Source organism: Ochlerotatus camptorhynchus, unplaced genomic scaffold (assembly GCF_037179485.1).
Source record: "Ochlerotatus camptorhynchus isolate MF236.1 unplaced genomic scaffold, CSIRO-AGI_Acam_v1.1 ptg000530l, whole genome shotgun sequence".
Lineage (NCBI taxonomy): Eukaryota > Metazoa > Arthropoda > Insecta > Diptera > Culicidae > Ochlerotatus > Ochlerotatus camptorhynchus.
In genome coordinates, this window is record NW_027041014.1 from 4,503,111 (window position 1) to 4,516,374 (window position 13,264).

Here is a 13,264-nt window from a genome sequence, read left to right on the forward strand (position 1 = left end):
GAGTTAGGTTGACGTTTGCACTTACAGAAATTTCTATACAGCACAGCTTGGAACTGGGTTTAACCTGCATGATAAACAAATGCACCATAATTTATTGAATTTCTCAAAAAAAAAAACAAAAACAAAAACTAGCAACTCATACTAGCACATAACTTCAAAGCTTCTGCTGAAACACTCAAACCAACGTGAATCCACCCACTCAATAGCATGAAAAATTTGCTCCAATCTAAAGTAATGATTCACTCTTCCATCGTTCCCCTGATCCGTTCATCATCACGTAGTAACGGGCCAACTTAGATCCAAAGCCCAATTATCGCCCTAGTAATGGGTTGTATCCATTGTTCTTCGGAATCCGACAGCTCATGGAACTACTACCGGAAATTGTCCTTGTCTCCTCTTGTTGTCAAACTAATAGGAAACAATCTCGACTTTCCAGCTGCAGCCCTTTCATCCTTTCGTTAGTATATTTTTTTCTACTTCAGCTTTTTGTTTCAAACCCAACACCCAACACAATCGTTCTTTTCCACCATCCGGTTCGTTTTGGGTTGGCCACATGCCAGCGCAAGGCACCCGGATCCCCATACTGCCGCTGCTGGTTAGTGTTGAACAAATTTTATGATATATATCACCCCCGGCCCAAGGAATAATAATCCAGGTTTCAGATTCCCTTCCGACAAAGGCATACCCGGCAACCATCGACTGGAGAAAAGTTGGAAATTGCAGTCATTCCGAGGATTTTTATTCCTCCATTTATTTCAACCGAAACGATAAATCATCACCTGTCAACCGGACACGTGGAGAACGAGCAAACGGAAGGAAGCAAATCCCCGTCACCGTACGATACGGAGTGAGCGAGAGCAACCCGGATCGATGATTGCAGACACCGAAGAGTCATTAATGTCCGCCAAGTGACACATAGAGAAGGGACACATACCGAGGACCGACCGCAAGATTGGACAGCAGCGTCCATAACGGGGACGGTCGTACCTACCTTCTGCGGCGACGGAGGTATTTTCAGTGCATGCCCTCCGGTCCGGTCCGAATGAAGCCGAGTTTTCGGTGCGGTAGATGCTGCATTGAGCCGCAGCAGCAGGGGAATGTCGAATTCGTTGCAGATTTGGTGTGGTCTGGTGATATTTTGCACTGATGAAGATGAACGCCTGCCGGGCACAGCATTGCTGTGTGGCAGAAACCTTACAAATGAGTGCAGCGTGATTGTTTTTTTAGTTATGCTATATTGATTGACATCGTTTAAACGAATTTATTTATATCCATTGGGATATGAGATGGTATATGACGAAAGCCAACTTCAGAACACAACAGTAAACACAGGTTATTACCAGAGCATAGAAGGTATACATAGTAATGTTGCACAAACGATCGTAACGCTCCTTGGCCGCTATCCAGGTGTCTGGAGGCTCATTCAACATGTACAGCTTCAGGCCTGGATAGTAGATGTTGAAGTAGTCCTGCCAGGTGATCGTCCTCATATCACACTGGAACAACTCCCTATCGCCCGGAGTCATCTGATCGAAAACACCACGCATCTTGTCATTGACGAATGTAAACTGTTGACACATGAAGAAATCTATGAAGTCAGTAAATTTTCGCACTTTCCTGTAGATTTTCATCAACCTAGAAGAGCAATCGAATTGAAGATTTTGTTTACATTATAGAATTAGCCTACTAAACGCACATTGACTTCTTCCCTCTAAATCTCTGCACGGCATCTATGATCACTCCCGGGAAGAAGTGCAGCAAAATGGTTAAAATCCATGCGGCCGTCTTGAATCTAGTGCTCACATACGATGCCACCCAAAGAGACTTCAATGGATGATATTCCGTGCCAATGGATTTGGTCAAATCTTGAACCTCCCTGTTCGTCAGAGGATTATCGGTTCCACTGGCCAGGTGGTAGATGTGAACTTTGTCCGGATCTGTCGAAGGTGGCTCGACCCTGTAGCTCTCGGCTGCTCGATGGCCTGCCACTAGCGTTCCATTGATGACGAAATCCGCCGGAATAACGTCACTTCTCAACTCATCGACGGAGTGCAGCACACGTAGAATTCCGCAACCGGCTCCGACGATAACCCCATTCAAACCGTACAGGTTGTCCGTCCAGCCCTGCACCGGATCGTACATGGTGGATGCGACTGTGGGTGAAAAAAACAGCATAATTAGTTATCTTAATGCTTCCAACAGCATTCGCCACGAGCGGTAAAGTAAGTGTATTATACCCAAGAGTAGGTGAATATACTCATCGTGATTGTACTCAACCAATTTACTAGACCAATTTTATTAATTTTAGCACCAATCGATCAGAAATATTCCTACGCTTCTGTTCAATTTAAAACTTTAGAATTTTTAAAAAATGTCACTGTTGAAAAATGCATGAATGTGCTACTGTTGCTATGATATTTAAAATTATCATCGATTGCCTGCGAAAAGCCATTTCCCTAACACAGACTTCAAAGTTGAATTTCATTCGGTCTCATCGAACGGTGTTTATTCAATCACCACGTGGTGAGTGGTGGTGTTCTCCAGTACACAACGAAAGGCTGCCTGCAAGCAGCGAGCGGCTGCCCACACAAGCATCCATAGAAGGAGGAAGAAGCCGCTCCGCTATTGATCGGAATCAGTAGCTATTCGTGAGTTAATGTGGGCCATCTATTTCAAGTGCATCATACTAAAGAGTATAAACAGAGAGAACCATGCTCAAATTCCTAATCCTACACAAAACACAAGCTCCTGCTGCAGTTAACAAATAAGATTTATTATATAAGACCACGTAGTCTTACGTCACCATTGCGTACAACCCCATACATACTTAAAAATTTTCGCCAAGATTCCAACAGCCGAGCAGTTCTGCAATTTATGTTGCTGAGTTTCAGTAAAACAATTGCCGAGACTCAGCTAACAAATAACTATTTGCTGAGATATCAGTTAACAAATAGATATTTTGCAGAGATATCAGCAAAAGTAAATGCCGAGGTAATCGGCTGTTGGAGATTTTACCGAACTAGATTAAGTGTGTAGAGCTGTCCCTTGTAGTTTTTAATATCAGCTGATGGTTTCGACCAACGCAACCAGAATGACAAATATGTTTTCTAGAGAAGATTTGTAGGTTTATTTACTTCCATTTCTTTTCTGGAAAAACAAAACAAGAAATTGTCTTTAATTTTTATAAGTGATGGTTTCTAAATTGAACTGAGTTAGAGCACCTTCAAAAGCAATAAAAACATTGTTTTTAAACACTTTGTTTCAATTAAATTAACAACACTGGATACGATGAAAGATGATTCGTACACACACCTTCGTAATGTGGTGTGTAGAAAAACTGTAAACAAAACAATTTCAGGTTACAAAATTATTTGCGGCTCGCGTTTTAAAAGATGCGAATGATATTATTTAAGTAAAAATCGTCTTTAAAAGTGAATTTACTTAAAAGTGAATTTACTTAAAAGTGCTTGTAGAAGCACTGTCGTAATTGTTTTTTGTGTGGTTCTGAGAAGTTAAGGCAAGTGAAAGCAGTCATTAAAATTACGTGCCCAGAGTAGAACAAAATCGACTGATCGTACTTTTTAATGCAAATATTGTGAATGCATGATGACACATTACATTAAGGCACATAACATTGAGGTAACATTAGGGCAAAATCAAATTATAAAATAGAAATAAAACGCATCACTTTCAGAAATACTTCACTTCGCAACCGATGAACCATTCTGACGGCCATATGAGTACCCAAGTAACCATATAGTCGCAATATAGCTTGTATATTTTTACTTTGCTTGAGTTTGGATAGTTTGGGAATCTGATGAAACTGTCCAGTCCCTTTCGCATTTTTTTCATAATCTTTTCGAACACTTTGGACGTGAGCCTCGTCCCTGATCACAATCGCAATTCAGTGATAGATGGTGGACATGAAACCGACCACACCAACCAGCGAGAAAGGAGTCAACATCGAACCAGGAACGGAAATGTAGCAGTGTTCGTTTTGGTAAACGATAAGCTGAATATCCTAACGATCATATAACGCGAAAGAGCTTGGGATTGAATTCACGGTATTCTGCTCAGTAAGCAAAACCGTTTGTCACTAGGCAGACGAGCCCTTTTTCATCGAGTTGCTGTTATTATCATGTAGTCCTGTTGACAAATAAAACGATTGATTGAGATTAGACTCATGATTTTTTGCTCTGCTCTGCTGTAAGCAAAAACGGTTGTTCTCAGGCCACTGAGCCCCTCATATCACATTATATCGTTACTCAAGTTGGTATAACTGTTCAAACCCGGCACCGACGACAGGGTTACTTCCATTGACTTGCTATAAAAAAAATGTTTTTTGGAATTATGAAATCATGGAAAAGTATAATGCTAATTAGTGCTTGTAAGTTACAAGAAGAGGTCATGAAGTTATATGTTTGACACATAAAATCTGTCAATATTGCTTCCAGTGCGTCACAATCAGCGATTTTCCGACTCGTGAGCGCTCACTCTGAGTGAACGCTCACGAATCATAAGATCGCTGATTGTGACGCTCTGAAAGCGGAATTGACAGGTTTTATCAGTCAAACACATACTTTACATCCTCTTCTTGTTACTTACAATGTACAACATATCATTATAACATCTAATGATTGCATAATTCCGAAAAATATTTTTTATAGCAAGTGAGTGGAAGCAACCCTGACCGACGACAACGAAAAGTTTTACAAATTACACGATAAACAAGCGATATTACCATACATTTTCAATATAAAAGGACCTGGGACTGCGTCTTTCTGCTCAGTAAGCAAGCAACTGCAACCGACGATCTTTCAAATCCGAAAACTAAAAGAGTTCTTAGACCTTCATAAAGTTCCACTTTCACGTGACGTTCAAAGTTTCGATTTGCTCTTTACGCATTGTTCAGGCAATCATAACAAGCTATGCCGACGTGACGATTGTTCAAGGCCTGGTTAGCAAGCTATTCAAATGAAATTGCGTTCTCGAATTTCACTTGGTATGTAATGAACACCAGAAAAACGCGATAATTCATTAAATTTCAGTGGCTGATGGTTAATTTTTAATATACTAACGGTACTGCCTACGGCGACTACGGCGATGACTACGACGGCGTTAACAGCGAATTTGTTACTTACGATTTGAATACACTGAAAAAAAGTTTTCACTTAGTTTCTATTAGGAACGCATGTAATATTTTTCCAATAACAAAAATAATGATTTTTATATAGATTTCATTGGACACATAAAGTGATGATTTAGTGGTGCAATTTCCAATTATGAGATCAATTCACACGGATATTTTCCACTGTGATTTATTTTATGAGTGTAGTATATAACACCTTTGCCCGGCACCTCCACTTGAGCTTCATGTCTGCTATCTGACACTGTTTAAAAAAAAACATCTAACAGCAATTATCCCTGTTGCAACACTTCTCCCAACGCAAACTCTATCTTGCATTGCCATGGTCATCTGGGAGGAGGTTTGCGTCTAGTGCTTTCCCCAGGAACCGTCCACAGCAACCAGCTACACCCCGTCCAGTGTTGGGCGTATCCAGCGAGGTATCCTTAAGCTGGCTCACAATCTCCTACACTGACGAGAGACCAGCAGACGAGCACTTTTGCAAGCCGTAGACTCGCTGATTCAAGGTAACGTCGGCCACCGAATCAACACCAAAACTCGCGATGGACACATTATCAGCACTTTTCCTGGCTAATTTACCAACCGAACTGTGCTCAAACACGCACACGGTGACGAGACTCTCGATAGAACTACATGCCGAAAGCGTGACATCCGAACACGGTGAACTGGCCTCCCGGGAGGCAATGAAAATCACAAGCACACAAAGCACCGCTTTTTACAAAAAACACACAAGTGCAAAGAAACGGATCCAAACGTCACTCTCGCGAAAGCAAACCCGTCATCCTCGAACGACAAAAAAAAATGATCTTGGTAAGCAATTTCGTAATACGGAATTGCCTCTGAAAATCAACCGGGAATACACGAATTTCACCACGTGGTATACTATTGGTATCAATTTCAGTCGACAACTCTTAAATTTTTGGCAAAAATAGTTGCGAGTGGACTGACATCAACACTGACCGTGCCGAGCTCTTTCACGCACCTTACAGCACGTAAATAAACTGAAATTAAAAATTATCTCTCACGATGCCACAAATTATTGGTCCGGGAGAAAAAAAAATCAAACACCGCAGATAACGACATATCTTTTGATGCTTGCAAATATGATCAATCACGTTTTCTTTCTTGATTCTAACATCACACCAATCACACACGTATAACCGTCCGGGAGGCAGAGTGCCAGCGTTAACCAAACAAATGCAGCCGAAAACTGTGAAAGCGAACGCACACACAAAACAGACAGCAAACTTAAAACACAACCGTATCCGAAGGGGTTAGAAAATGCACTCAAGCTAGGATTGGGCGATCTTGGATCGATCTTTGGAAGATCGGTCTTTTTCATCCCAATCTCCGATGTTTCGGACCGACTATTTCATGTTCATGAAAAGATAAAAAAAAAATCAATCTTTCCTTTCGGTGTTTTCGATCTTCAAAAAAAAAAAAAATAGGTTCTACTATTTGCGTTTCCGATGTTAACGAATATAGCAACATTTAAAGGTTTGCGCTACCTCCTTTTTGTGCTCATTGCTCCTCGCCGTCAGATTTTATCTACACGACGAAACAGAATGATGCATCAATGAGTCAAGTTGAACCATTTTCGAGAAAAACGGAATAACTCATAATGAAGAATACATTTTATTTTTATTTTTATTATTATTATTATTTAATTTTATTCATCGGACTATTGTCTACATGAAACAACCTTAAAGCTAAAACAATTCAAGTGTTTCTAATCCGTGCCAAAAAGCGAGATGATGATTCCCCAAATTCGAAAAATTCTTCGACAGCCGTAAACGTACGCATCATAGTTGTTAGTGGTTCGTTGTAACCGAACGCCGTTCGATGGTACCGCGGTTGGAGAAGGGTACCACTTCGTAATGTTCTCGGTGGTACTCGGATATCCAACAGCGAGAGAAGCCTCGAGCAGTCGACCTCACCATTCAATAGCTTGGCAACAAAAACTGCTTGCTGATTTTTCCGTCGGCATTCCAGAGTATCCAAGCTCAGCAGATTGCAGCGATCAGAATACGGCGGAAGATTTTGCGGATCACGCCATGGTAGATTACGTAATGCTATCCTGATAAACTTGCGCTGAACACTTTCGATCCTCAAGCTCCAAGTAAACTGATGAGGAAACCAGACCAAGGAGGCATTTTCCAGGATTGGTCGCACAAGTGAGCAATAGAGAGCTTTCAGACAGTGTGGGTCAATGAAGTCCTTCGATATTTTCGACATAAAACCTAGCTGGCGATTCGCCTTTGTGATCAGAGCCGAGCGGTGGAGGTTGAACGTCAACTTATGGTGCAGTAGAACACCAAGATCGCTGAACTGGTCGGTTCTTTGAAGAACCACACCGTTGATGGCATAGTCAAAAACAATCGGCTGCCTGATGCGGTAATACGACATTACCATACATTTAGGAATGCTGAGGGTAAGCTTATTCCGACGACACCAATCAACGAATAGATCCAATACCGATTGAAGACGAATGCAATCCTCAGCAGTCCGCACCACGAAGTACAGCTTTAGGTCATCGGCATACGCAAGCTTACAGCCATCTCCAAGTAGAAGAAGTGCGTCGTTGATGTACAACACAAACAGCAACGGGCCAAGATTGCTACCCTGTGGTACACCTGACGAGTTCGTGAAATACGAGGAAGTACTGGAATCGAGTTTCACTCGCAGAGACCTGTCAGTCAAGTAGGAGCACAACCACAAAGTCAAACGGTCCGACGCACCGAGTTTGGATAGCTTTGCCAACATAATGTCATGGTTGATCGTATCAAACGCTGCTTTTAGATCAGTGTAGATGACGTCTATTTGTGCCCCATTTTCCAGTTGCTCAAAACATGTCGTGGTAAAATCTAGAAGATTTGTGGTAACCGATCGTCCAGGTTTGGTGTGCTCAAGAATGAAACCACTCACAATTATCTCAAACAGTTTTGATGCTACAGAGAGATTAGTAATTCCTCTGTAGTTTTTAACGTCACGTTTATCTCCTTTCTTGTGTACCGGAACCATAAATGACTCTTTCCAGATTGCAGGAAATTTCGACTCTACAAAAGATTTGTTGAAGATCCTGCAAAGCGGTTCAACAAGCGCTCCAATGGTACGACAATATACTGCAGAAGGAATGCCATCTGGTCCAGGCGAGAAGGTACATTTTATTTTCTTGGCGGCATTAGTTACCATAACGGGCGTTATTTCAAAAGTGTTTATGTCAACAAGGTTTGAAGGCACATCCGAAACAGCCGAGACAAGTTCAGTCGAGGTGATGGATTCTGCGGCAAAAACCGACGAAAAATGAGCAGCAAAAAGCTCACATTTCTCCCCGCCTATCGACGATTCAACGTCATTGAAAAAAACGCTTGCAGGCCAAAAGCTCTTGGGGTTTCGCCTTAAATTAGTTTGCACTCGTAAAACGTACGATTTGTAGAGCGAAGAGTTTAGATTACGGTACTCGTTACACGCCAAGTGAAAACTACGCTTATTTGCCAGGGAACGGTATCGCCGAAGTCTACGTTGCGAAGCATTTCTTTTTCGTTTTAATGTTCGTAGCAAAGCGGTGCTCCACGCAGGAGAAACAGCAGGCCGACGAATCGGTACGTTTGTATCCATCCAATTATTTAGCACAGCACACAACGTTTCAGCCATTTCATCAGCATTCAGTTCATCGAAAACCATTTTCGTGTAGTTTTGAATCATTAATGATTAATCCGTCCCGAGTTTTTTCAAGTACCAGTTCTTTGACTACATGCTTAGTATTGCTTCTGCGTGAAATCAACGATTTACATAGTTGAAGATGCTCATTTCAAAAACCAGACTAAAGTGGTAATTTTGATACGATAGATGAGGAGATGAAAGTATAGAATTGATAGTTTCGTTAGAGTACGGCAGTGTGAAAATTGTATATAGAGAGTAGAAAGCGAGCAAGGACAAATTTAGGAAGGTACACATCGGTTTGATCATCTCTCTTTACCAAACTCCTCCGTTGGAGAGGGATGGTGAGGGGTATTACCCCCGGTTTAAAAAAAATCAAAAGAACGATCTACGAAAGATCGATTTTGTGGTACCGATTTAATCAGTGGATCGATTCTAGAGCCAAATATAAGATCGATTCGTCAAGATCGATGTTTCCTTGAAGATCGCCCAATCCTAACTCAAGCTGTGATACGGATGCTCTTAGATAATGCTATCAAAACTCACCAACTACAATTCTCACCAAACTGTGGTGATTTTGAGCTTCAAAATTTTTCCTATACAACCAATTACGAACCGAAACTTCCTTCACTGCTGGTAGCAGTAATTTCGAGTCTGCCATATGTGAAGAGTAAAGAGAGATAGCAAACCATGCTTCTCTTTCCAAGAAAACGATGTGCAACGGAATAATTTTTGTGGTAAATCAACTCGTAGATACAATTTTACATGTTCTGAACAGAGTCGATGTTATAATAAGAGTCCTGCCAAGAGAAAATATTGCGAACAAGCAGCACTGTTTGAGATTTATTTTTCGTCAGAGTAAATGGCAACCAGATTTTTTGCGTTAGCATCGGATGACTTTCATTCAGAAGTGGAAAATTTCATGTCGATAACGGAGCTTCTGGGAGACAAAAACAATTATAGAACCTGAAAAATGTTCAAACAAGTGCTTGGTATAACTTTTAAATACCACAATGTACTAAATAAAACGAAGAAATGGTTTTCATCTAAAATAACTAAAATATTGTCAGTCATGAATGCAATACTTGTTGTTTACTGGCTGTGGGAACAATAATGTTTATTTACTTTACTTGTTTGGTACTTCTGGCTTCACTCTTGGCGGGACTCTTATTATAACATTGACTCTGGTTCTGAATAGTCTAGCAATATCAAAGGAGCTTGAGATCGAAACAAAATCATTTGAGTAAGGATTATGCCATCACTGACCTCATGTTTGATTAAAAATTTAGTTTTAAAAGGAACTCCCCTTTGAACTAAAGGAGACATGTCTCTTGAAAAGGTTTTAATTAATATGCTTAGAGCCAATTTTCTCCCATCCCAAGTAATCATCAAGTCTTTTATGAAATATATGAAAAATATAGGGCTACCGAACTTTAAAGTGTTGATCATTATTGTATCACCATTATTATATTAACCTTAAAAACAAAAACGAGTAATTAGGGGATTTGTTCGTGACTCGGCATATGCTAAGAGCACTCCGTAGTTTTGGATGTATAACCTATTGAAGAAATATTCCATATTTGTTGATTATAGTAGCATTTTCCATAAACCGATTCTTTACGGGAATTACCGGTGTTAAATTTGTCATTATTGAAACATTGGTTTTCAGCAAACAAACTCGGCAATGACAACCCCATTAATGATAGATTCTTTGCTCATGTTTCGCGGGAATTAATACTTAACATCGATAGCTGACTCGTTTTTAGCCTTTTCGCAGATTGAATACAAAACACTTGGCAATACAATTTACGAAATCCTAACGTTAGAACTTTCCAGTCTGACACTCACTTCCCCTGGCAAAATAGGGTAAGCGTGCCAGTTATAGCACTAGTGCTCCAATTGTTGGCTCTTGTGACTGGCAAAAATTTGAAATAAATTGTCATGGTTTTGATTGCCTATATCTGACAAAATCTATGTTCTAGCCTTCCATGGAATTAAAATTTGTGATGAATGAATAATATAAATAGAGCCTCCCATAGCTCAGTCGGTAAAGGCACATCTCAAAGCAAGACCATGCTGTAGGTGGCTGGGTTTGATTACCGGTCCGGTCTAGGAATTTTCCGAGTTGGAAAATTTCTCGACTTCCCTGGGTATAGCGTATGACTGTACGTGCCACACAATGAAACTAATGCAACAATGGAACAGGCATCGAAAGCTCTCAATTAATAACTGTGGAAGTGCATATAGAACACTTATGTTGAGAGCACGCAATAAACTAACTCGATAAGCAATAAGCTTAAAATGCGAAGAAGACGAATAAGAAGAAGGGCCACTCAACTCACCAATTGACGGTCGGATGATGACGATGTTCAGCCGATCGAAATACATCTTCACCAAATGTTCGGCCAGCGCCTTAACGTAGGTGTAGGAATTTGGCCATGGTCGGATGATCATTGGCGTCAGAAACGTGGACTGCTCTTCGTCAACATGTTTCATTAATTCCAGCATCTTTAACGGATCCATTGGTGGATCGTAGAACCTCTCGTACGCCGTCATGTGGATGCAGTTAGCATACGCCGTCGAAATGTAGATCATCAGTTCCAATTTTCGCAAACTCACGCAAAGATTCAACACCTCCAGCGTCCCCTTCACGTTGGTCACTATTATCCTGCTCAGTGCCTGATCAAATTTCACGTCTGCTGCTGCATGCAGCACAATTTCCGTTCGCTCCCTCACATATTCAGCGTCCTCGTCACTCAACCCAACGCCATCGGCTTCCACGTCTCCCCGGATAACGGTAATCTTCCGCCGGCAATTGTCCAAATTCTTCCGAAAAACCTGCAACACCCTCTCCTGCTCGATCATCTTCTCGATTCGTTCCTTCGGTTGGAGTCCCTTCTTCTCCCGCACCAGCACTATCAACTCCTTCACGCCACATCGAACCAACTTGCTCATATACAGTTTGCCGAGGAACCCGGTTGCCCCGGTCAGCAGGACCACCTTGTCCCGGTAGTAATCGGCCACGGGACTACACAGCTCTGGCTCCTCCTCCCATAGGTTCATCCCGCGGGGATCCATCATTGCCAGTTCCGCCATGGTTGGTTCAACTGACGACGGTGCAAAATCGAGCACTTGTAAACGTTTCGAAACGATGCAGAAAACTGCACTGGCCAGTCGGTGAACTACGGCATCGAGCCATCGAATCAAGTTGCTGGCAGAAAATTTGCAATTGAAATTGCCGCCAGTGCCAATTGGTTAAAGGTTTCGATGGCGCGACGATGGAAATGGATTGAAAGGTTGCACGACCTCATGTTTGCAACGAATCGAAACTAATTTGCAAATCCATGCACTGCTTTCTGCGTTGTTCAAACGACCCGCATGAATGGCTTCATCGATGGCTCTGCAAAGATCTGCTATCACACGGTAGCAGTCGAGAGAGTCTGATTTTTTTATTTCGATAAAAAAAATCTGTTCTCCTCGTTAGAAAACATCCTTTTCGTCAAGACGCCTCCGTCCCTGACTCGAAATCATTCGAAGCTCAGACATTGGTGGTGGCGGTGGGGTGCAAAAGCCGGAAATTAAAAACACTGCAATCCTCCAAGGCAACCAGGTAGGTGTTGAAAATTGAAGCATCCATTGTACCGGAGACAAAACCAGTACCTATAGTAGTCCGCCGTCGACCGAGTGCCTTCGCCCGAGGAGGAGGAGGAGGAGGAGGAGGAGGAGGAGGATAACAATGATAATAAAGAAAGATGCCGGCGACTGATGGGATGGGTGGGGAAGGGGGGGGGGGGTGGTTTAGCTGCTGGGGAGCAGGGGTTGTTTCACAAAAACTCGGAAGGATGCGTTAAATAAAGGTGCTCTCACGAAGGACCGTTCGAAGAAGCTTCATCATCACTCAACTTTCCGGTCGTCTTACTGAAGAAGGTACGGGGCTGGGCGGATGTTGAAAAATCGCCTGTAGACGAATTTTAGGCAGAATTATCTTCCTTGCAGAGTTTTCACGAGCTTTTGTTTCGGCAAAGGCTGGTGATGCCTGGGAAATTCTTTGTTGACCGTGGAAGCGAAAGTAAACTGTTGCTTTGTTCGGATTTAATTACGTGAATCTGCAGCTGAATTGATTTGTTTTGCCATGAAGGTATTACCTCCAGATATTTTATTTATGTATTTGCAAAGCATGGATGCCCATGTTTTGTAGGGGCCCTTAACTCAGTTGGTAAAGGTGCAGCTATACAGCAAGACCATGCTGGAGGCGGTTGGGTTCGGTTCCCGATCCGGTCTAGGAATTTTTCAAATTCAAACATTTCTCGACTTCCCTGGGTATGCTACAGCTCTCAACTTACAACTGTGGAAGTGCTTAAAGAACACTTAGTTGAGAGCCGACGCCTAAGAACTCTGCCTTTACCGTCTGAGCTTAGGAAGTCCCGGTACTGAACTTGATCAACTCCTAGGACCTTG

At 41.9% G+C, this 13,264-nt stretch overlaps 1 protein-coding gene across 1 annotated transcript; it reads right to left on the reverse strand.

Annotated features, from left to right (window-relative positions):
- Positions 1 to 1,249: 1,249 nt before the first annotated feature.
- Positions 1,250 to 11,960, reverse strand: LOC135713070 (fatty acyl-CoA reductase wat-like). The gene is made up of 3 exons (XM_065236177.1): positions 11,149 to 11,960; positions 1,697 to 2,153; positions 1,250 to 1,635 (listed from the first exon to the last, which is right to left on the reverse strand). The coding sequence occupies exons 1-3, from the start codon at positions 11,900 to 11,902 to the stop codon at positions 1,266 to 1,268; spliced, it is 1,581 nt and encodes a 526-aa protein (XP_065092249.1). The 5' UTR covers positions 11,903 to 11,960; the 3' UTR covers positions 1,250 to 1,265.
- Positions 11,961 to 13,264: the final 1,304 nt, after the last annotated feature.